This window comes from Miscanthus floridulus, chromosome 13 (assembly GCF_019320115.1).
Source record: "Miscanthus floridulus cultivar M001 chromosome 13, ASM1932011v1, whole genome shotgun sequence".
NCBI classification, from domain to species: Eukaryota; Viridiplantae; Streptophyta; class Magnoliopsida; order Poales; family Poaceae; genus Miscanthus; species Miscanthus floridulus.
In genome coordinates, this window is record NC_089592.1 from 77,050,558 (window position 1) to 77,074,163 (window position 23,606).

The following is a 23,606-nucleotide window of genomic DNA, read 5'->3' on the forward strand; positions in this document are numbered from 1 at the left end:
ACCTCTCTCTCGCTCTTTGGCATTGCCCTATTCGGAGCACTGTTCATCGTCCGGCAATCCAGGCGCCGAGCACGGCGCCACCGATCCGTCGCCGGGACTCTAGGCCTCAGCTTCCCCCTTCGCACCCCTATGCCCTGAGGTCCCGAGGCTGTAACATATGGTCTGTCAGGTAATATATTGTCAGGAATTTCTGCAAGTACATCTTCTGTCAGTTCAACCATTTGTTTTTGAAAGTTATCTGAAAGCACCCTTTTTTCCTATATCACATGACACATGAGAGTTCATGATTAGTGTTGACTGCAGCCATGCTACTTTATCTGCACATAGATAGGTCTTTTTTGGCTACCTAACTTCAGTTGTATAATAACTTAAGTGCATGATAAATCTGTAGCTGCCATCGTCAACTAGAGACTGCATGGATTAATAGGCTGTGTGGAAATATCGGTGCAAACACTAGCGGTCCTCAAATTTGTATGTGCCACTGCATAACTCCTTTACTTGATTAGTAAGCATACGACTAGTATTATTTTCTGTGTTATACTGAATTCGTTATTCAGTGTTTTTTTTGGTACGGTAGTCCATAGACTCATTGATGCCTTTTAAAATGTTCAGCATGCTTGTTCTCTAGATTCCAAAATAGCAACCTATTTATTCAGTTTTATTACTTTGATGCTAAGTATTAAATAAGATAGATATTTTGTTTTTTTCTTAGGTTTACCTTAGTGTGCTTCCTCAAATAACTCAAGGTTTCTTATCAATCTGGATCCAAAATTTGGATTCTCGCTTGATACTTACTATGCCGTTATATAAGTTGTAGTAGCGGTGCAGTGCTTCATGGTGTCACTTTTCGCTGTTGAAGATCCACGGTGGCACTTCTTGCTGTTGACGCGGGTGATCAGTGCAGTTATCTAAATTTCTGCTCATTCTCTCAGTTTCTACAGGCCATCAGGTTGGTCTTTCCCAGGTCCTTCTCTTGACTGTTGCACGTATTCATGTTTTTGTACTCCAACTCTTTGCAGTTCTTGTCGTTTTAGTGGGTCTTGGATTGACGAGGGGACTCTAATTCGGATGCTCCACATTCTGGATTGCTCGGTGTGACATCTTACTCTTGGTGCACCAATTTCTCCATGTTTGCTTATTGGGAAAAGCACCTATTGTCTGGCTAATAATAATATGAGGATGCCGGTTACTGTCTCAGTACTACACTACATCTTAAATTAATCCACTCTGGGTCATAATGGATATGGATATGTATTAGTTGCTGCTGTGGCAATTCCTTGTCCTAATAGTTTGGAAAAAAAAGAAGTGCACAGATCTATGCTTCTATAGCAGCAAACTAAAGCATTATCTACTCCATGATGGCATAAGAGTATGATTCAATCTCCTTCGATTAAAAAAGAACTAAATCAAGAGTTCCTAATTCCTACCTCCTTATGCCCTTGTGGTGTGGCTGTCGTGCTTCGCTGTTGTCGTGCTACTTGAGTTCATGGGCATCTGAAGTGTGCTCATGCCAGAGATCATAATATGCTGAAACTCTATTTTCGACTTCCCATGCCATGTTGGATAGTTTTATACATGGTACGAGTTTGATTAAAAAATTAACAGCACATGTAATTCTGTAGTTCCTGCTACTTTAGAGCCTACTATCTGTTTCTGATATTGAAGTAATCTCAGCCTGTCAAGCTGTAATTATCCTACCGAAGTAGGTGGCTTATAATTCATAAGCCATAACTTACACAATATAGTTTATATCCATTTACCAGCATGATCAATATACTTTTTTGCATGGTTTGGTGAACTTTGTTTTCTGTGTGTGCTTCAGTTGTAGGTAAACCCAGATTTGGAGATGGACCTAAAACTGCAAACACGGTCTATTGTCTACATAGTTTTTTTATGCTTCTTCCAAGGGATGGGGAATGTGCCCAGGCTAAGCTCCGCGACCACCACTGCAGTGCCCTCTGCATCCATGCATAGTCAAGTTCGGATTTGTTAGCAATATGAAAAAAAAAAGATTCACAGATATATGCTTTGTAAATAGGTTCATACTATCTTTCTAAACCCACGTGCTGCTGCAGATACTTATGCCACTTGCTAAGTTCTAATAAAAAAATGGCCTATAACTGATGATCAATCCCATGAATTTTTTTCCTATGCCCGTAGACGCGCGCGAGGGCGCGCGCCTTGTACCTAGTACCTATACCACAATTGATCCCGTTCGGCTTGCTGAATCTTGGCTGAAACTGGCTGAAAACACTACTCTGGCTGAATTGTTGTGAGAGAAAAACTATTGTTCCAGCTGAAAAAACAAGCCGAACAGGACGAAAATGGAGCAAGCCGAACGGGGCCAATAAGTCAAGATGTAATTTTTCATGATTGCCCTAAATTAAAACCATATACATATAAAGTGTGCATATTTCCATTGTTCTTTTTAAATGACGTAGTATAGGCCATGTAAACGTTACAAGTGTGTGGCTATGTTCATCCAAACAACTAAACAATGCTTTTGTACAGTAATTAATTTGTCACAGTAATTTGCAAAAACGATGGGTGGTCTAATGTCAAGCATCCAGTGTGGGGTCAAGACCGCATATGTTATGGAATAAACCGGGATAAGACGACTAACCATCTATGAGTAATAATTTACCTTATTTTAAGGGTGATAATTACATGAAGATTGCCTTTTTGTAAGGTTGTCCTTTTATTGTTATGCAAGCGACGGTCAGGAGTTCGACCCCGGCCTCGCATGAGCAAGAACTGCGCATCGTAAAAAAAAATCCCCTCAAATATCCCGAGTAAAAGTATAGGTCCAAGGATTGGCCTAGGTCTCACATGAAGTCTCACGTGAACAACGGTATTGTTGCATAGCTTTTCGGGGCTGTCATATCCCCGCGCATCGAGTTTTTTTTATTGCTCGCAACGCTACTTTTGTATGACTTATTTCACTAATACTAAGGCAAATGTTTTAATTGTCGAGGGACTTATGCGTAGACCTCACAAAGGAATCATCGTATTTGTGTATTACAGGCTCCATGTACTGTGTCTCTTTCCTACATTAAAATTTCAATTCATACTTCCAGCAATTAGATGTTGCCATACTGGTAGCTTGTACCGCGCCAATGCCTTTCCTAAAACATTAAGAGCATGTCGATGACACCGTTTTTAAAAACTAAGGTAGTATCTCAAAACTGTGGTTTTAAAAACCGAACAAACATAAAGCTGTGGTTTTAAAAAAGATCACGAGAGAAGTTTTTAAAACTGAGAAGACTACAATTTTGACAAAAACATGTTTTTAGAAACTACAATGTCTATCCAAACATCCAACAACTTTTGAAAACCATACTTGTATCCAAATAGGGTCTAAGTGACACTATACCAGGAGCATTAGCAATTGTTGCTTGTTTTATATAGGAATAATGTTGCACAGAAGAAATATATTAATATTTTGGGCTCTTGCGTTTGTACCCTTGTTTTGTATCGATATTGTGATTTTGCCCCTGTTTTTTTGACTTTGTGAATTTACCCCTACTGTGCCATTCACGAAGCACCAGTTTACCCCTGCTCCGTCATCCATCTCTAACGGTGTTAAACTTTGTACAAAAGGACATGAATGCCCATACGATTTTGCCCCTGTTTGTTATGCCTAATTGTGATTTTACCCTGATTTAGAATTATACTTTTTTATTGTATGCTAACAATTGATTAAATTTGATCAAACATATTTGGCACAACTTGCAATTATTTGAACTCAGATTTAATATTGATAAATATTCAAAATTTTGGGACCAAAAGGTTCATAATGATGACAGATGTAACGCCATAAGAAATATTTCGATATAATCTTTTGTGTGACCAAAAATCTTCAATGTATAAGAATGCATGTAGAACATCGGTTAACAAACTGTATAAGTAGATGCATGCACTGATAACCTTAGTGCCTTACCACATAGGAATGTCATACAGTACATGTTTTTTCAGCAAAAGTAACCGCCATACAAGTTGGTTCATGTAACACTACAAACCATAAAACTACACCATATATTTACTAACCAAATTGGAAAAGAGAATGACATGAATAAAAAGACAGTTGTGAATCATCATGATCGACCATAGCAGCATTTACTACAGAAACGCGACGGCTCCGGGTTGTAGGCAGCACCAGCACGACCGCTGAAAAATATACAGTATCTATTAGTGTAAGTGAAACCCTAGGACTAGAGATATCCAGGTAATGAACTAGAGCAATAATCTGACGGAAGCGTTGCAAATTTCTGGACACTTGCCAAGGAAAATTCAGAGAGTCAAGCTCATCAACTACTTCATATCAGAATGCTATCTTCCTGAGTCATCCACAACATATCATTGTGCTAAACTAATCAACAATCACGTGCCATGATTTACCTTCAAAAAGAATCATCATGCCATGACAACATCACTAATCTGAAGAGCAAGACAAGAGTCTGAATATACTGTAAATGAGTTAGCATATAGAATCACACTAGTTCAGATCCCTTGCGCTTCCACCTCAATGCTATCCTGTATTGATATAAGGAACACATAGCAGTAGAAAACGCATGTTCAAACCGGATTGAACAAACAAGCAAATCGAATTCCATGCCAGTCTACAGTCTGTTATCAATTTAGTCATACTAAACTGCTTAAACGACAACCATTGTTTGCTCTGCATTTCGTAAAAAAACAAAGACAACACAGCAGACAGAAATCAGAGAACACAGCAGACTGAATCGAATACAAGCTAAGCTGTCGAGTCACGAGAGCAAGAAGATACTTTCTAGACAGAAAAGTTTATCAGAATCCATGAGAAAAGAAAGCAAGTTCACCTTTACTCCAATGGCAAGCGCTGTTCTGACATTCACCACATGACCTAACCTTAGTGAGCCTCCCTTCTTGTCCTTCACGCACAACACTGGTACCTGCCTTGTAGATGCTAGTGTTGGTATGTGTTTTGTTAACCATTTGGGGTTGCAGTCAGCAGCTACAAGGACAGCCTGCAATGTTGCATTAATAAGATAAGAAATATTTGTCAGGTTCAGTGTTCGTCACAAAAACTGTGGTCATCGATGTATGTGACACTTGAAATCGCCCTTCTTCTTTGCTCTTGGTTGAACATGATCAACATGTATCCTTAATTGGCTCATTTTATTGTTGCATATGGAGCTGATAGAGAATAAGCTATACATGGTAAAATAAAACAGTTTAAATGACTTCGTTTGAACTTTGGAGAAGGCGGCATATATTTGATGCAAGAATTGATTATTAAGGCTTTATATCACAGTATGTAACAAAAGATAAGTTGGAGGTGGCCAAAGTTCAAGAAAAAATTACTTGATGTCTTTCTCTTTGATAAAATCAAAATGGTACAATATTGTGCAGTTAATCCAGTACATGCAGCGACTAAGAAGCCACTTCCTTCCACCTCATATATACACACAATGGAAATGGAAATACAATTCCATTGTAGACTGCCTATAGAGGTACACCAGCAGCAAACTAGGAAAGAAAAATTAACCTGCAATGGCACCAAAGGAGCTTGACGTCGGCCTGAGACAGTTGGTGCTTCACTAGACCTTTGAGTAGAATGAGAAGCAGTAACAGAATGCGGCATTCGCTCGAGAACCCGTGTGACATCATTGACCCCGATAGCAAATTGTTGCTGCAAGTTGAAACAGTCGTAAAATGCGAGGAAGAGAGAGAGAAGCTGCATTCTACTGAGCTTGCTCAGGAGAACAGAACAGACTGCCAACAATGACGGTAAAAAGCTGGTGAAACCAAGGTAAGGATAATGATACCTTCATCCATATCTTTTCTGTTAAGCCTCCCCTTGAAGCCTTGGCACTCTCCACACTCCTACAGAAGAATGAAAAATACATTTTACGCCCTTGTCAACATGAGAATGAAGCAACACAGAAAAACAAAAGGCGAGAGAATAGCAGGTGCTACCTGACAAGCTTCGATAATAGGTCATCAAGATCGTCTCCTCTGATGAAATCTGAGGCTAATCTGCTCAAGGACAGAACAGTAAATGAATTAGCAACAGAACAATAAGCAGCAGCTGCGTGCATCACAAATCGTAACTGGAAAGACTAGTAAAATGACAATTGGGCAACACGCTTACACTTGTTCGCTGTCTTTCAATGAGTTGGCTGGATTCAGAGACTTCCTCTTCTTGCTCATCGGCAGGCGGGGGCTCAGAATTTTAAGGATGGGTATTCAAAATACAGAGGGCTGCCAAAAAAGAAATTAACAGCATAAAATCTAATAGCCGCCCGAGCCAGATGCGGCCGCCGCCCCAGCGCACGCCGTTGCAGCCGCCACGCGCCGTCGCCGGAGTCCCGCCGCCGCTAGCCGCTAGGGTTTGGGGAAAAGTAGCGGGCAATGTCGCGACGGCGCGTGCGGCGTCCGTGTTCTGCTGTGCGGCGTGCGTGACAGGGACCTTGCGGAGTGGCGGGGGAGAAGTTGGGCCACCGCACGTCCGCGCCCGAGCGACCGAGCCGCGGCCGCTTCCGAGCGCCGCACGCCCGAAGCCCCCGCACCGCGCGTCGCGTGCCAAGCCCCATGGCCCTCCCGCGCCCCCACACCGCGCGCCACGTGCCGAGCCCCACCGCCGCCCCGCGCGCGACGAGCCCCGCTGCCGGGAGCCGTTGCCGCACCGCGCGCCGTGCGCTGTCCAACGCCGCCGTCCGCCCCGGTCGATGCAGCCGGCCCGTGAGGCACAGTTTCCTTAGGGAGTGGAGTGTGAATATAAGGATAAGGGGCAATTTGGTCTTTTTCGCCTTTGTTTTTTTAGATTTTAAATTTTTTTAATTCATTTATTCCATGACCATCTGCCGGCATCCAAACCAGGGGCAAATGGACGATTCAATTCAAAATAGCAAGGGCAAAATCACAAAGTTGAGAAAATAAGGGCAAAATCACAATTAGACTCCTACATAAGGGTAAGAACACCATTTTCCCTAATATTTTAATGTTTGCTTCTACTGCAATTATTTGTCTTCTCAATCAAAAACCTAAGGGCAGTCCCAATAAAAGAAATTAGTAGTTTCTATAACATAGGATACCGTACCAAAAAAGTACTGCTTTTCAACCTATGGTTTCTATAAGTAATAATTATTTTCTCTTTCTCTTTTCCAACTCTATCTTCTTCCTCCAATGGGAGTACGACACGAGCTTCCTAGAAACTGGATGGTTTCTCCCCAATGGACGATTTCATGGTTTCTTGGTGCATTGGGTCAAGAGTAGACCTGATTTCTTCATGAAGAAACCATTTCTATGATTTTTGCTCTCTTTCTTCATTAATTATGTTACCATGTCAACGTTTTGCCTACGTGGTAAGTCATTTAATGAGGATAGAAACCATCATCAATGCATCATTGGGACTGCCCTAATATGGCTACCATCATTTAGGGTCTGTTTGGTTCCATGGACTAAACTAAAATGTGGACTAAAATGCTCACTTTTAGTCCCTAAAATATCAAACACATGGACTAAAATTTGGACTAAAGGGTTTAGTCCTCTAGTCCATGAGGGGGTGACTAAACTGGACTAAAGTGTTCTGGAGACAATCCTGTCCCTCGTTACTCCCCATCCCACCCGTAGCCAGCAGCTGTAATATCTTCATCTCAACAAAGATAATATTATCTTTATACAATTACATTAATGGACTTTAGTCCCTTAAACCAAACAGAATCCGAACTAAACTTTAGTTCAGGTACTAAACTTTAGTCCACGGACTAAAGGAACGAAACATGCCCTTAATCAAAACTTCGCTACATTTAGGAGCCAATCCTTAACTACGACGAGGCTTGTTTTATAAACATGCAAATATAATATAATATTCTCCGAAAGGTCATCACTCATCAAACCACGCGATTACCACTGCACAGTGGATCTCGCGCGATATCTCTGGACGGATGGGCCCAGATCTTGCTTACAGGCAGGTGGTCCCCAGTTATCGCGTTGGATCCAGCTGGGCCAATCCGGGGCCCAGCGACCACTCCGGGTCCCGCTCCGGATCCCTTGCTCCCGGGACGCAGAGTCCCGTACACGCTACACGAGCCGTAACCTCCGCTCACCCCACGACGCGTGTCCCGAAATAGCCGGTCCCTCCTCCGTGGGCCCCGTCTCCACCACCACAGCCCCACTTACACCGCGCCGGGGCCACCTGTCATCTACTACATTCTTTTCGTTATTGTAGCACTGGTCCAACCTGTCAGAAAAGCTTGGGTGGCTGGGAGGTCACGAGTCACGCACGGATGCGAATCTTAAGGCCATGCGCATGCTAATGCTTGCCCTAATCCGAATGGCCGCTCCCATAATACAGCTTAATTAATCATGAATGCGCTGCAAATTTGACCATCATGCGTGGGGGCCACGCCGCGGGCCCGCGCGTCAGGTAGCTGGGCAAACGACAACGCGCCCTGGGCCGTTGGATGCGCGCCCGGCGCGCAGATTAATGCGGCGGGCCCCGGTACAGGTCAGCCGGGTCCCCCGGCGTGACCCGGTTGGGCGGTGGCCCCGGGCGTCATGGTCCCACCGCCAAGTGACACCGCCTGATAAATCTAGCTCTCTCGCCCGAGGCGGCGAGCCAAGTAAACCGTCCGAGGCGAGCCCCACACGCGGAAGGAGAGGGACGAGCGAGCCACCGAGCGCCCGGAGCGAGAGCGGTTACAAGAAAATCCAATCTCTCCCCGCCCCGCTCGTTTCGATTCGCGCCATGGAGGCGCAGGCGCAGGACAACAGGGCGGAGGACGGGGACGGCGCGCGGCAACACCACGTAGCCGGCGGCGTCGCGACGGCGACGGCGGCGGCGGCCGGGATGGCGATGGGCGCGATCCCCATGCACGGGTTCATGGTCCCGAAGCCGGAGCCGGTGGAGTTCTTCGGCGGGATGGCCATGGTGCGGAGCAAACCGCCGCCGCGGAACCGAGACCGGCACACCAAGGTGGAAGGCCGGGGGCGGCGGATCCGCATGCCCGCGGCGTGCGCGGCCAGGATCTTCCAGCTCACGCGGGAGCTAGGGCACAAGTCGGACGGCGAGACCATCCGGTGGCTGCTGCAGCAGTCGGAGCCCGCCATCATCGCCGCCACGGGCTCCGGCACGGTCCCGGCGATCGCGACCACGGTCGACGGTGTGCTCCGCATCCCCACGCAGTCGTCCTCGTCTTCCAGCCCCTCGTCGCTCACCACCGTGGTCGACGGCGACGAGGCGTCCGCCGCCAAGCGCCGCCGGAAGCTGCAGCCCACGCGTGCGGCCGCCGGCGCGTTCCCGCTCGCCACCGCGGCGCCCGCGGCGGCGTACTACCCGGTCATCGCCGACCCGCTCCTGCAGGGCACCGGCGGAGCGGCCATCTCGGTGCCGAGCGGCCTCGCCCCCATCACCGCGTCGGGCGCCCCGCAAGGCCTCGTCCCGGTCTTCGCGGTCCCTGCGGCCGGCAGCCCCGGCGGCGGCGGCGGCGGCAACCGCATGATCCCGCAGGCCACCGCCGTGTGGATGGTGCCCCAGCCTGGCGCCGCGGCTGGTGGCGGCGTGGCCACCCAGCCCACGCAGTTCTGGGCCATCCAGTCCGCGCCGCAGTTCATCAACCTCGGCAGCGCGCAGACCGCCGTGTTCCCCGCGGCGGTGAACGTCGCCGACTTCCAGCAGCAGCATCAGCCCATCTCCAGCATGTCTCACAACAGCAACTCGGAGCAGCTGCACCTGCAGCAGTCCCACGAGCAGCAGCGCGGCGGGCGCGGCGACGTCGACCATCCGGAGGAGGAGGAGGACGACGACGACGAGGAGCCGGTGTCCGACTCCAGCCCAGAAGAGTAAACACGCCACACCGTACGCCCAGAAAGTCCAACCTCCCAAAGCTTAGTTTCTTTTGCTGTCTCTAATTTAATCTCTCCCCTCTTTTCATCCCCTTTTGCAATCCTCCTTATGATGAACTACATGATGCTTTCTGTCGTAGCAGCTCACGTTCAGTGACCCCAGTGTTAGTGGTAGGGAGAAGAAGAAGATGAAAGAGGTAGTACCGTAGTAGAAGCAGCGTGTAATGCAAATGAAATTTAGCAGCTGATTTGTTATTGAGTTAAATTAACGACCTTTTGCTAATATATTTCTTTTTTTTTACTGTATCGCCATTTTTGTTTGCTGAGCCTGAGGAGGGATGGGTTTTAGGACTCGACTCTGCTACAAGTGCTACTGCTAGTTGCTAGGGATGGAGGCGAGGCGGAGCGGGAAGCACGTGCGTACGTGGTGGCAAAATTTAACGCACACGGCCGGACGTGGGGGCCGGCGGGGGTGGGTTGCTTTTCTTCGGCTCCGGCGTGTGGGGCCGGGAGCCGGTGGTTCCGGGTGCGGTGGGGGCGCGGGCCCCGGGCGCAAAGCGATGTGGTGGTGGGTCCAAGCGCGCCCTCGCGGACCGTGCGGGGGCTCTCTGAGAGAGAGCGAGCGCACCAGCGGCAGCGCCGGCTGGGGCGGGTGGGGGACTGGGGACAGCCAGCCAGCCACGAGCTGCCGGTCACGTGACCGGTGGCGCGGGCCCCGCCTCGGTGCCGCCGCGCCGCGTGGTGGGGGCCTCGGCGGGCGCCGCGGTAGGTGTGGGGTCCTGCCTGCGACCTGGCCCCGCTCGGCTCGCGAGCGGCTGGTGGGCAGCGGCTCCGACACGTATTGGGAGGCTGGTGGTGGGGCCGCGCGGGCCTCCCGGTGCCGTGCTCCGTCCGCTGTGCAGTGCTCCTCTCTCTCTCCCCGCCGTGGGGACCCGGTCCCGGTGGGGCCCAGGTTGTGGGTGGGTGCGGGTGACGTGGGACCCTGCGAATATCCGCACGCTGGATCCCAAATCCAGTCACAGTTAACATAACATGAGGACTGTATTCGCCGTGCCGGCAGCAGGCAGTAGCCGACATTCCCGTGGCGGCTCCCGAGTAGAAAGGAAAAATTGGGTGCGTAGCATAAAAAGATGTTAAGTTTAGCTATCTATCATTAAAATATTTTTTCTTTGCTGTATAGCACCGAAAGGTCACAACCGTTGTTGGTTTCTACCACTTTTGTTAACTTCGCTAACGTCCTATTGTATCTTTGTTCTTGAGTCGTCTTCTTTGAAGCCTTTCCACGAAGAACATGGGCACGCAACTGGCAAGGATGGCGTCGGGTTGGCCTAGCACTCGCCACTGCCAGCCCGGGAGGTGAAGGCCGGCGGGGCAGCAGGACCGGTCTCGGGGAGGAACATGAACGAGGTGAGAAGGATCCAGCGGTCTCCCTGTTGACGACGACCTTGGCAGCAAGCGGCGCTTCGCCGTGGGGGGGCTTCCTTTGCCTGTCCATGCTCGCGCTGCATGCCCGCCTAGCGTCTTCCGCGTCTGCGTCCGCACACTCGCGCCGCCAAGGACCCCGCCCCGCGCGTGGAGACGGGTGGCTTCGGCTCTGGCTCCAACCACCCGCGGCCACGACAGGGGCAGCCGTCCCATGACTCCTGTCCCCATCCCACACGGTCGGGAAGCCGCTGCCGAACGCGAAGGGAAGCAAGATGCTAGCCATGATGATGGCGAGCGCGCTGCGTCCTGTGCGGCGGGGCGCGGCTGGGTTCAGCTCGGGGCTCACGAGGAAGAAGAACAAAAAAGCAGGCTGATGTTGGCAAGCGTGTGGAGCACGAGTGCACGACGAGGCTCTTCCTCGGCGTGCTGGGTGGATGTGGAGCGGGGCTCTCCCTCGGCGGGGTAGGCGGACGCGGAGCGGGGCGAGGAAGACGCACGAGCTCCCCGGCGGCCGCGCGACACGCGAGCTCTGTAGGCGGCTGCGCGGGCGATGGCGTGCGAGCCGCGCAGGTGGCTGCGTAGGCGGTGGCGCGCGAGCCGCCCCCAGAACTTTGTCGTCACGACCAAGGCCACGGGTGTCGGGACCTCGCTGGTGCGCACGGGGAGCTGCTTTGCTGCGCTCGTATCTTTTGCCCGCGCGGCCCGCCACTTCCTCCGCGGTGACGGCGAGGCTCCGGGCGCTCCGGACCCAATGCTGCTTCTACGCCTTTGTGCGGCCGCACCGGAATGGTTGCTTGACCGAAGTGGAAAGAGAAAGAGATATAGAACAGATGGCGTTAGCAAAGTTAACAGAAATGCTACCGATCTATACTGTTGTGATCTTTTCATGATATATATCAAAGAACCAATCTTTTAATGGTAAATTGCTAAACATGTAATCTTTTGATGGTACAATGCCAATTTTCCCGAATAGAAAAGTGGGGGATGCTTATATAAGCCGGATTACTGTAACTGCACCTGTGCCCTTTGTCTTTTACCACAACTGACAGAACGAGCGCACGTACTTACTGCTACTAGTCGTGTACTAGCAAGCAGAAGCAGTACGGCGATAAGCCGGAGAGAAAGCGGCCGCGCGGCTTTTCCTGCCGGCGAGTGGCGCACGCATGCTCGCGCTGCGCGCTTTCCGTTCAAAGCCTACATCTACCGGCTCAAGTTCAGCCACGAGGCCGACACTAGCGAGGCGAGCGGGGCCCGCCTGCCTGTTGGATTAGCATTTTGCTCGTGCACGGAGCACGGTGCGCCTCGATGCCATCCCGCTCGGATGCTTCCTCCCTCGTCCGGTCCGGCCGGTCGGCCCAGGCCGCGTCGTTCTTTCCTTCCCCATCGTCCCATCCATCCACCCACTGCCGCACTTTTTGGTTTTGCGCACGCTTGCGAAACGACGAGGCGCTTTTGCCAAATCATTTCAAGGTTTCGCCCGCGCCCGTCGGGCGTCCGCTCCCCGTTGGCGGCGGCGGATGGTTGGTCATGATAATCTCGTGATGGGCTCGTGTACGGGGTTCCTGGGCGGCGGCGGCTGCGGCAGCCGAGCACCATGCTGCAGTGCAAGACAACTCCTCCCCGCGCCGAGGAGAGAAATCCTCTGCATGTCACCGTGTCCAACAAATAACCTTTTGCTTCAGATACCACAAACGTGCAGATCCCCGCAGAGAATAATGGCATCGGCTGGCGCCTCCGTTGCCGAGAAAGGCTCGTTCGGCTTACTTTATATCTGGCTTATTTAGCTTTTTTTTTAATCGAAATAGTATTTTTCTCTTAAAATATTTCAGTCAGAATAGTATTTTTAGCAGTTTCAGTAAGCCGAACCAGGCCAAAGAAGCCCATCACTCGCCACTCGCTCCCCATGCCGACTGCCGAGAAGAAAGTAAACGCGAGGGCCGCCTGTAACGGGTGATGAAGCCGTGCGCGTGCAGAGATGCACTTGCAGGACTGCAGATGTCTACAGTCTACACTACCCTGAAAACTGAATTTGTCATCTTCATCTACTAGCCCAGTTCAGAACTTGAGAGTTGAGACCGATCCTCAGCCGTTTGGCGCATGGAAGGAGTCGATCGATGGCATGGCAAAAGGGAATGGCGTCGAGAGGGCCGGATACCGCGCGCGGCCACGTCTGGTCGCCAGTTTGCTAAAAAAAAAACTACTCGTGGTCCTAAGTAGTCCTTCCTCCGTTCCTTAATATATGCCATACATGTTTCTAAAAAAAATTCTAAAATATAGGTACATATCAGTTTCCATGTTGATTAGTTTGGAAACCTTCCCATCGTACATAGCACATATCCCAACTGAAAGCAATCTGATTGGAAGAGAGAAGATGGCCTGATTTTTCTTTTTTTTTCCACGGTGTCACATCCTTCCCCAAGCCGTGCATTAATATTGGTGCTAAAAACTATATGGCTTATATTAAGCAACGGAGGAAATATTAGGTAGCGTGCCCTTGCGTTGCTACAGGACAACTAAATCTTTTGTACTAAAAAACACACGGATCGCACGATAAGATAACAATACTGTTAAATTAAATACCGACGTTAAAATGATATTTAATTTAAAAAACAAAGTTCGTGAAATTAACACAGTCACGGAGAGCACGGCGTCGCAGACTCACAAACTCTACTGTATAGACTTTTTCGTGATATGGCTAAGATAATATTTTATATCGGCAGAAAGAATTCTCCGATATCAATTTCTTTCGTGCGCCAATAAACCCATGAATAAGTTCCGCTGCATCTCCATATAATCCTGTACACACATGTTTGAGTATATATGTAAATATTAGTACCTGTCACATGGATAATACTGCGTGTCTTAAAAAATCTCTCATAAAATTTTAAAATAAAGTATGTTATACTCACCGTATAAATATGTGTGGCTTTAGGACTATTCCACACAGACATATATTATAGAATAAGATATCCACTTGAGTGTCTGTTCCAAGATGTTGAATTAGGTGTTGTAATTCTTAATTTTGACATATTTTTCAGGTCAAGGCAACCAATGGTGACACTTTTCTTAGTGGTGCATAATTATGGTGCACCTCTTGACTATCTGAGTAAGGACAAGTTAGCACGGCAAAAGGCTCAGAAAAGCTGCTGAGAAGGCCAAGATTGAGTTTTCCTCTACTATGCATACTAAAACATATGTCCCCGTTTATTATTGCCGATGCTTTTGATGCAAAGCAATTCAACATTATCATGATCAGATATACGTTTGAGTCTTTTATGAGCAATCTCATAGAGAGACTCTCATTTTTTATGTGATCTGTCTCAAGGATATTGGCAGAACAATGGATCCATATTGAAATATCGCACCAAAAAGTGTCCACGTTTTGTCCACGATTTATTTCCTATGAATACATACGGGTACTATGATAACACTAACTACACCAAATGAAAGATTAGAGAGAATTTGCATTGCCTCCAGAAGGATTTATTTATTAAGTTCTTTGGACTCTACAGGTAGTTTTGAAATATCTGTTTACATGTCTTATCTCGTATCCTAATTCAAAATTTTGTAGTTTAATTAGAATATTTAGGTGATTGTATATATAATATTCAATACAAGAATAATCTATGCATGATCTTCTTTGAAAGATTTCTACAGTGTAAAGACATCTTCGTTTTTCATGCATGCCCGTGCTAACGCTACGGTAAAAACAAAAGGACAATATATCAATTAAAAAATAAAAATAAAACTCATGCTCAAAGTCAAAGAGATAAATTATGGATGCTTGAATTTTATCATCCATTATCTACCGGCGTGCCTATAAAATAGACTGAATAAACAATTAAACATAGATAGAAAACTAAATTAATGAAAGGATGAAAGCTCTAGTTTGGTTTTGGTAAATTGATAAAACCCTAAGTGCTAACCTAGTTTCTCAAGTGATCATGAGATAGGTAGCACATTCCAAGTGGTAAAACAAATGAAGATCATGACATGATGATGGTGATGCCATGGTGCTGATCAAGTGCTTGGAATTGAAAAGAAGAAAGAGAAGAACAAAAAGCTCAAGGCAAATGTATAAATGGTAGGTGCCATTTTGTTTTGGTGATCAAGATATTTAGCAAGTGTCGACGAAATATGGTCGGCAGTCCACCGAAGGGGTGCCCGTGGTGGTAGATTATCGGTAGACGGTGCGTGTAATCAGGAACCAGATGGTTACAGAAGCACAAAACACAAGATTTATACAGGTTCGGCCGCCGTGTTGGCGTAATACCTACGTCCTATGTCTCATTATTCTGTATTGATTGAGGTAAGATCTGTTATGATCTGTATAATCTAGATGATCTGTCCTCTAGGGGGGCCCTTGCCCCTCCTTATATACTCTGAAGGGACAAGGTTATAAGTAAAGTATCCAATTTGGTACAATTACAATATAGCGTACTCCGCATGCTTCATCTTGCGGACTGAGCCACCTCCGGTGGTGCGGCCCATGTATACCCATAAGGTTATAGGGGGTCTATTCCCCTACAGCGAGTGTGATCATATTTAGGTTCGATAGCCATACTATTAAGAGGGGTGAAACTCGTATCGAAATACGGTTATCAAAGTGCCACTAGATGCTCTAACTCATTGCATATGCATTTAGGATCTAGTGGGGTGCTAACACCCTTGAAAATATTTATGAAAATATGCTAACACATGTGCACATGGTGATACACTTGGTGGTTGGCACATTTGAGCAAGGGTGAAGAAGATAGATGTGAAAATGAGTTAGTCACTGGTCACTCAGTGACCGGACGCTGGAAGGCTGCGTTCGGTCCAGCTGATGTGGCAGCACAGTGATCAAGGTGACTGACCGGACGTTGGCTGTGTCCGGTCAATTGTGACCGGATGCATCCGGTCGAAGAAAATCGTCTCTGGATGCTTACTAGAAATGACCGGACGCTGGGGGTTCAACGTCCGATCACTTTGAGCTGCTTCGTCCGGTCGTCACTTGACCGTTGAGATCGGACGATCAATATTTGAAGAGAGGGGACACGTGGCACGCATCGTGTGACCGGACGCTGAGATCCAGTGTTCGGTCAATATGACCGGAGCGTCCGGTCACCCCGTGTTGTGTCCAGTGAAGAGGTACAATGGATCTATTTCGTGGGGCTTCTATTTGAGCCCCATAGCTGGCTCAAGCTCACTCTCTTAGCCATTTGTATTGACATAGCAACCTTATGAGCTTAGCCAAAGCCCTCTCACTCATCTCCATCATTGATTTATCATCTTTGTAAGATTGAGAGAGAATCCAAGTGCATTGCTTGAGTGTTTGCATCTAGAGGCACTTGGTGTTCGTGTTTTGCTGCGGGATTCGCTTGTTACTCTTAATGGTTGTCGTCACCTAGACGGCTTGGAGCAGCAAGGATCGTCGAGCGGAGGGTGGTGATTGTCTTCGGCTCCGAGCGTGGTGATTGTGAGGGGTTCTTGACCTTTCCTCGGTAGAGAGCCAAAAGGTACTCTAGTGGATTGCTCGTGGCTTGTGTGATCCTCATCTTGTGTTGGTTGTGAAGCACCCTATTGAGAGTTTGACGTGTGATGCCAATTAGCTCGTGAACCTCTAAGTGAGTGAATCGCACAACGAGGAGTAGCTTGCCGGCAAGCAAGTGAACCTCGATAAAAAACATTGTGTTCATCATTTGATTCTGAGGTAATTGGTTTTCATTGGTATTCGTCCTTGTGATTGATTGATTCACTCATCGACAAGATAGTATAACTATCTTGCTCACTCTCTATATTACCGCAAACTAGTTGTCAAGCTCTTTATTGTAGCTAGTTGTGAGAGTTTATTAGTTTGGTTAGTGTAACTCTTTAGTTAGCCTTTTGAGAGCACACTAACTTAGTGTAGTGACATAGTTATTGTGTGGATAGAAACTACATAAACTAGAATTATGGTAGGTGGCTTGCTTTTTTAGTAGGCTAGCGCAACACTCGTTTCGTCTCATAATTGTCTAACCGGTTTGTTAAGTGTTGTTGTAGAAATTTTTAATATGCTATTCACCCCTCTAGCCATTAGGACCTTTCAAAGGATCATTGCAAGACATCAACCATCTCATAGCTTCGGACAATATCATAAAGCTACTAAAAACTATAACCGTGCCCTCATCTCAAACATTGTCCAGATAAATGGATTACAATGAAAGAAATGGATATAAGAGATTTCTTCATGCCAATATAAAACATTATCTTAGCCGCATCATGGAAATATCTATAAAGTAGAGTTTGTGAGCCTGCAACGCCGCGCACTCCGTGACTGTGTTAAATTCATAAACTTTGCTTTTTGGATTAAATGTCACTTTAATGTTGGTATTTAATTTTTACAATATTATTATCTTATCGTGCAATCCGTGTATTTTTAGTATAAATTGTTAGTTATTCCGTAGTAACGTACGGGCACACTACCTAGTATAAATATAAAGAATAAAAAAGACGACAAGAAAGATTAGCATTAGGCCAACTCCTTTTGATTTTTTACAAACACATCTGAAAGTTAACATATGGGCTGTGGGCTGTGGACATCAAATCAAAACAACAAAAAGAACATGGATTCGACCATAAGTAGCATTTGCCCTCCTTTTTTTTGAAAAAAAGAAAGTACTGCAGAGTTACAGGATTATCAATCTTATCAGCACCATCAATTTTTGGCAATTGTAGAACTCAACCAAGGCACCCATTGAAGTACTACATCCTTAGCTCGCAACCCAATTAAAAGTAAGTTCTCGCAAGCCTAGCTCCACAACCATTATTAAACTATATGAAGGGCGCTGAAATGAAGATCACTATTTAAAAAGAGAGTAAATGATGATTGTTTCCTTCCATGCATGATTATTCTTTTCTATGCATGATTATTGTTTCCTTTCATGCATGATTATTGTTTCCTTCCATGCATGTGGCCCCAGGTGATCGATTTGTTTCCTTCAAAGCAGGCGGGGATCGCAGGGATGACAATTTCTTTTTCTATCGCGCAGGGTATCGCACGGGCTGGGCAGACGGACGAACCAAAACAAATGTCGCACCAAAAAGATATCCACGCTTTCTTCTTTTTAGTTGTAGGATTTGCAAAACACAAAACTAGTTTTGGGTTCATGATTTAGTTTAGTATTTGGCTATGCTCTTGCTTGAGTCCGAAGATCCAAACATACCTCTTCTTTTTTTTCTTGAGAAAATTCCTTCATTGCCATCGAAAACTATAACAATCTCTTCGTTGCCATTCAAAATTACATGTTCCCTTCGTTACCATCGGATTCAGATTTTTCATTCCCTCGTTGCCACTGCTGTTAAAGAGGAGTCACGGCGTGACTTCGCTCCCGCGGGAGTGGGAGTAGCAGACGATGGCGGCGGGTTCCCTGCAATTCTGCCTCTAGGAGTCGATGACACCGGCGTGGGCGGCTGGTTGCCGCTCCCGCGGCCGCGGTCGCCGCGTGCGTGTCCACCGCCCGACGTCGGGGTGTAGCCCGGGGCTTCCTGGCATTGCGCCTTGCTGCAGTCGAATGGGTGTGCCGCGGCGACCGCGCACTACGACGGCGGGAGCTGGGCCGGTGCGCCGGGGATGTAGTTCCAAGCGCCGTCGGCGGTGGCCTTGACGCAGGACGGGCGCGAAGTGAAGAAGTTGTCGGTGTAGGTGAAGTTCCTGAGGCTGGCGAGCGCGCAGACTCCCGCCGGCATGGCGTCCTCGAGACGGTTGCGGGCGACGTTGAGCTCCTCGACAGCAGCCATGTTAGCGATGTTGGCGGGGAGCTATCCCTGCAGGTGGTTGACGCTGACGTCAAAGACGGTGAGCCTCTAGAGCAGGCCGACCTACGGCGGGACGCATCCCGTGAGCTCGTCGGCGATGAGCACGATCTCGTTGAGCGTGTCGGCCATCCATCCGATGTTGGGCGGGATGCACCCGCCGAGGTCGTTGTGCGCGAGCACGACGACGAAGGCTGGGGAGTTCCCGAGGTTCGCTGGGATTGGGTTGTGGAGGCGGTTGGAGTTCAGGAAGATGGCGTCGAGCGGGCGGTCGAAAAGCGCCGGCGGGATGCTGCCCTCGAAGTCGTTGAAGCGGAGGTCCAGGTACCGCAGCGCCGGTAGCGACAGCACCACCTTCGGGAACCCGCCCACGAAGCGGTTGTTGCTGAGGTCGAGCTCGTGGAGGAGGTGGAGGTGCGCGAACGTGCGCGGGACGACACCGTAGAAGCGGTTGGAGTTGATGTGGAACAGCGCCAGGTCCGGGACGCCCAGCAGCAGCGACGCGGGAAGGTACCCCGCGATGTCGACGTGGTTGAGGTCGATCCCGGCGACCATGATGTCATGGGAGGTGCTGCCGGGAAGGGGCGCACAGAAGACGCCATTGTAGGCGCAGACGTTGGGCCCCACCCAGTTGGCGGTGAAGTTGGAAGGGTCAAAGAAGATGGCGGTGCGCTTCCACGCTTGCAGCGCGGCGTAGGACGCCCGGAGGCGAGGGTTCGGGAACGCCCATGATGGCGGCGCGTCGAAGCGGGACGAGAGCGAGGACGCGTACGACTCAGACACGACCCCCTCCTGCTGCGCCGCCGAGGGGCAGGTGAGCAGCAGCAGCGCGAAGGCGTGGTGCGATCCGACCGGAGGAGAGGCAGGGAATGCGAGCCGGACAGCGGGTCGGTCTTGTGATCTAGAGAGAGAGAGGAGAGGGAAACGTGGAGCGGGCAGTGGCATTCAGAGCGGGCACATGGGGCTGGGAGGGGCGTGTGTGTGTGTGTGATTGATGAAGGCAAGCGCAGCGCAGGCTTGTCACACAGAGTCACATGGGGGCCAGCTGCACAACAAGCTCAGTTCAGCTCATCTCGCTGATTAGTCATCACTCATCAGTGTGTGTGTGCGCTGGGTGTGTGACGGTGGTGTCTCTTTGCGCCTGCGCCTACGAGCGCGCTTTGTCACGGTCACGGAGGAAGGAAGAGAAGTCATGCCATGACTCCTCTGTAACAGCAGTGGCAACGAGGGAACGAAAAATCTAAATCCGATGGCAACGAAGGAAACATGTAATTTTGAATGGCAACAAAGGGATTGTTATAGTTTTCAATGGCAACGAAATAATTTTCTCTTTTTTCTTTGAGAGAACGGACTTGGTAAGTTCGTCTAACTCTATCTAAACCTGATATGTTTTTTTCTCCCCTACAAAAGGGAAGGGGGAGGGGGGTACTGTTATAATGCCGTGTGAAAATTCGATTGTTTTCCAGGCAACGTTCTCAACCATTGAATAAGATCCAACGTCTCAGCCTACCTATAGCCGTTGTTCATCTTCTTCCTCCGCAACTCTTTGAACCCGCGTCATGCGTCCCGCCCGCTCCCCCGCCCCAGCCGCGGCGTGGCTGGGTCTCGGACGTGGAGCTCCGGCGAGACCTTACCGCGTCCGCGGCGCCCTCCCTCTCCCACCATCTCTTTCTTCTCCAACTCCAGCGAGAACCCGACCTGGCCCGGCTGCCTCCACCACCGCCAGGATCCAAAGCTGCTTGCCCCCGTCCCCTCTGTCTGGCCAGCCTGCCTCTCCCAGAACCCCTTCTATGCCCGTCAGATTTGTAGAAGAAAGAAGGGGAGAGGCTGGAGAGGGAGGCCGTCGCCGCTCCTTCGACTCCGGTGGCGGGTGCGGGCGTTGCAGGCGTGGGCGTCACCTGAAATCGTCGATTTCGATTTCAGGCACCTGACATATAGGAAGTGTGCTAGAAAAGAGTATAAAGTTTGTTTCATTTTATTCTCTCTCACATAATACTATTGAAATCATCCGACATCAGCCGAAAGTGGATCAGCCGAACAGCTTGCAGTTGGAGAAGCAGCGGCGACGGCCTCCCTCTCCTATTTCGTTAGGAGGAGCATAAACAACACATTTCCATTTCCCCAATCGTAATTTTAATCTGCGTGTTCCTTCACACAATAAGCACAGTTAATTACTCACTACTAATCCATTTCTCTGTACTACGTATTCTATGCACACTTTTGCAGAGGGACACGTCGCGCCCCTTTCTTCCCAGTTCCTAGCCTTTTCTACAATCTTGCTTGGGAGCGGTTACCTTACCGTGTGATCCGAGTCGTGTATTACTTGCAGCCATCGCACGGCAAATCGCCCGGCGCCGGCGGCGGGCGTTGCTGCGACCCTGCGAGGATTCCTATCCTACCCTGCGCTTGAAGTTGAGGTGCTTGATGCGAGGAAGAAGAGGAAGGCGAAGAGGCCGATATTGGCGAGGTGGAAGCAGGTCACCGATGCGAGCCTTTGCCTCCGTCTCCCTGCCGCCGCGGCCCCGTCGATTTGCCGCCGCCACCGTTAACTTCACCCGCGGCGAGCTAGCCACAGTCTTCCGTAAGGTACCGATATGCACGCTAGCTATTCGTCGAAATTCCCCTATAGAATGATAGGGCACATGGACAACACTACACTACAAGCAAGTAGTATCGAGAAGAAGCAGATAAGAAACAGCCATTAAACCATCATATGTATGAGTTATTTTCAGGATGATTTGATGTTAACGGTCATCTTTGACGTCACTAGCATTTCTCCCCAAAATTCTGCTCATATATCGAAGTCTGGATATTTGTTGTGATGTTGGTATTTTTTTTTTACTTCTGAAATGTTCTGAACATCAGGTTTTAATACATCTTCAGGTTCAGAGATAAGGTTGAGGTTGCCTCTGAACCACTTATGTTTGTATGTTTTTTTCCCCAAAAGTGTTGTTATATTAGTTAAAGCATTAAAATAACTCCAGCGAAGGGCGGGCCTGGTGCAAGCGGTAGAGTCTTACCGCCTGTGACCGGAAGGTCCTGGGTTCGAGTCGCGGTCTCCTCTCATTACACAGGCGAGGGTAAGGCTTGCCACTGACACCCTTCCCCAGACCCCGCACAGAGTGGGAGCTCTCTGCACTGGGTACGCCCTTTTTTTTATTAAAAAAACTCCAGCCTCTAGGTTATTAGTTCAAGAATTATATTCGAATTCTTGTTGGATGAAATAAGTTAAGGTTACATTACATAGCAGCTACTGAGTTGCTTTCGCGTAACTGGATGTTGAAAGTTATTCAGGTAACTTTGAGTCAATCATATGCAGTTGCAATATTGATTAACAAAAGGCAAAGTGTTGGTGTCTGGATGCCTTTTCCCTCCCAAATCATTTTGTCAATGTTCAGGAAACAATTTTTTTTGGGAGTATATTATTTTGGCTTTTGTTGGAGATGCTTGCAAACTTAAGTTCTTTTTGAGTGAACAGACTTGCTGAATTTCGCCTGAATCTAAACCAGATGTGTTTTTCTTTTTCTTTTCTCTACAAAGAGCGCTGTCGCTGAGGTCCCACTACCATGATCACTGCCAATCACAAAATACAACCAGGGAGCATCAGTATGGTGTCTCTTGCTCATATAAACATCACACAAAGCTGAAAATTGCAGCAGTTTCATTCTATCTAGCTCTCAAGAGTCAAGATTCAAAAACTGAAATGATGACAAACAACACATTTCCATTTTCTGAATCTTAATCATTACACTATTTGCACTCCCCTTGAATCTACTTTTATTCCTTCACATGATAAACACAGTTAATTACTCATGACCAATTCATTTCTCTGTACAAGTAATTTTTTTGAAACAAATTTCTCTGTACTAGTAATATATGTACACTTTTGCTGTTTTGCAACCGGACAGGTTGCCCCTTCCTTCCCAGCCTTTTCTACAGTTTTGTTAGGAAGTGGTTACTGTCTGACCTGAGTCAGGTATTACTTGCTGCCATCGCACGCCACATTGGCCGGCAGTGGCAGCAGGTGGTGGTGCGAGCCTGCGAGGCTTCCTACCTGCGCTGGAAGTTGAGGTGCTTGATGGCAAAGAAGAAGAGGAAGGCGAAGAGGCCGATGATGGCGAGATGGAGACAGGCCACCAGCTCGAAGTAGCGGTCCTGCAGGCCCAGGTATTCCTCTAGGAACTCGCGCACCGTGTGCTCCCCGAGGCCCGGCACCAGGATCTGCTCCGTCCGGTCTCCGAGCTGCGAGAACATCAGCCTGTACACCGTCCATGCCACCGGGTTGGCCCAGTACACCCACCGCCACCACACAGGCATCAGCTGCAGCAATTTTACTCCACTCTTCAGGTATACCGTTTGGTTTGGTTTGATTTGGTTAGGTTTGGTGATTTCATCACCTCGCTAATGGATTCGATCCATTTCTCAATCGATTCAGATGGTAGTGTGTACCTCTCTCGCGATGATTAAGCCGGAGAAGATGTTCCAGAACATGAAGATGAGGAAAGACAGCCCCATGGCAATCTCGATATTGGGAGTCAGGGCCACCGTCACCATCCCAAATAGCGTGTAGTACATGAAGC

General features: G+C 48.4%; 2 protein-coding genes and 1 pseudogene across 2 annotated transcripts; 1 reads left to right on the forward strand and 2 right to left on the reverse strand.

The window, feature by feature from the left end:
* Positions 1-3,903: 3,903 nt before the first annotated feature.
* Positions 3,904-6,691, reverse strand: LOC136501065 (uncharacterized). The gene is made up of 6 exons (XM_066496558.1): positions 6,134-6,691; positions 5,959-6,018; positions 5,808-5,865; positions 5,528-5,671; positions 4,839-5,006; positions 3,904-4,167 (listed from the first exon to the last, which is right to left on the reverse strand). Exons 1-6 carry the CDS (start codon positions 6,190-6,192, stop codon positions 4,120-4,122), a joined length of 537 nt encoding a protein of 178 aa, XP_066352655.1. The 5' UTR covers positions 6,193-6,691; the 3' UTR covers positions 3,904-4,119.
* A 1,895-nt stretch (positions 6,692-8,586) lies between these two features.
* LOC136499231 (transcription factor PCF2-like) lies at positions 8,587-10,111 on the forward strand. The gene has a single exon (XM_066494941.1). The coding sequence runs from the start codon at positions 8,732-8,734 to the stop codon at positions 9,827-9,829; it is 1,098 nt and encodes a 365-aa protein (XP_066351038.1). The 5' UTR covers positions 8,587-8,731; the 3' UTR covers positions 9,830-10,111.
* An 8,438-nt stretch (positions 10,112-18,549) lies between these two features.
* Positions 18,550-19,971, reverse strand: LOC136500080 (leucine-rich repeat extensin-like protein 2; annotated as a pseudogene).
* Between the last annotated feature and the right edge of the window lie 3,635 nt (positions 19,972-23,606).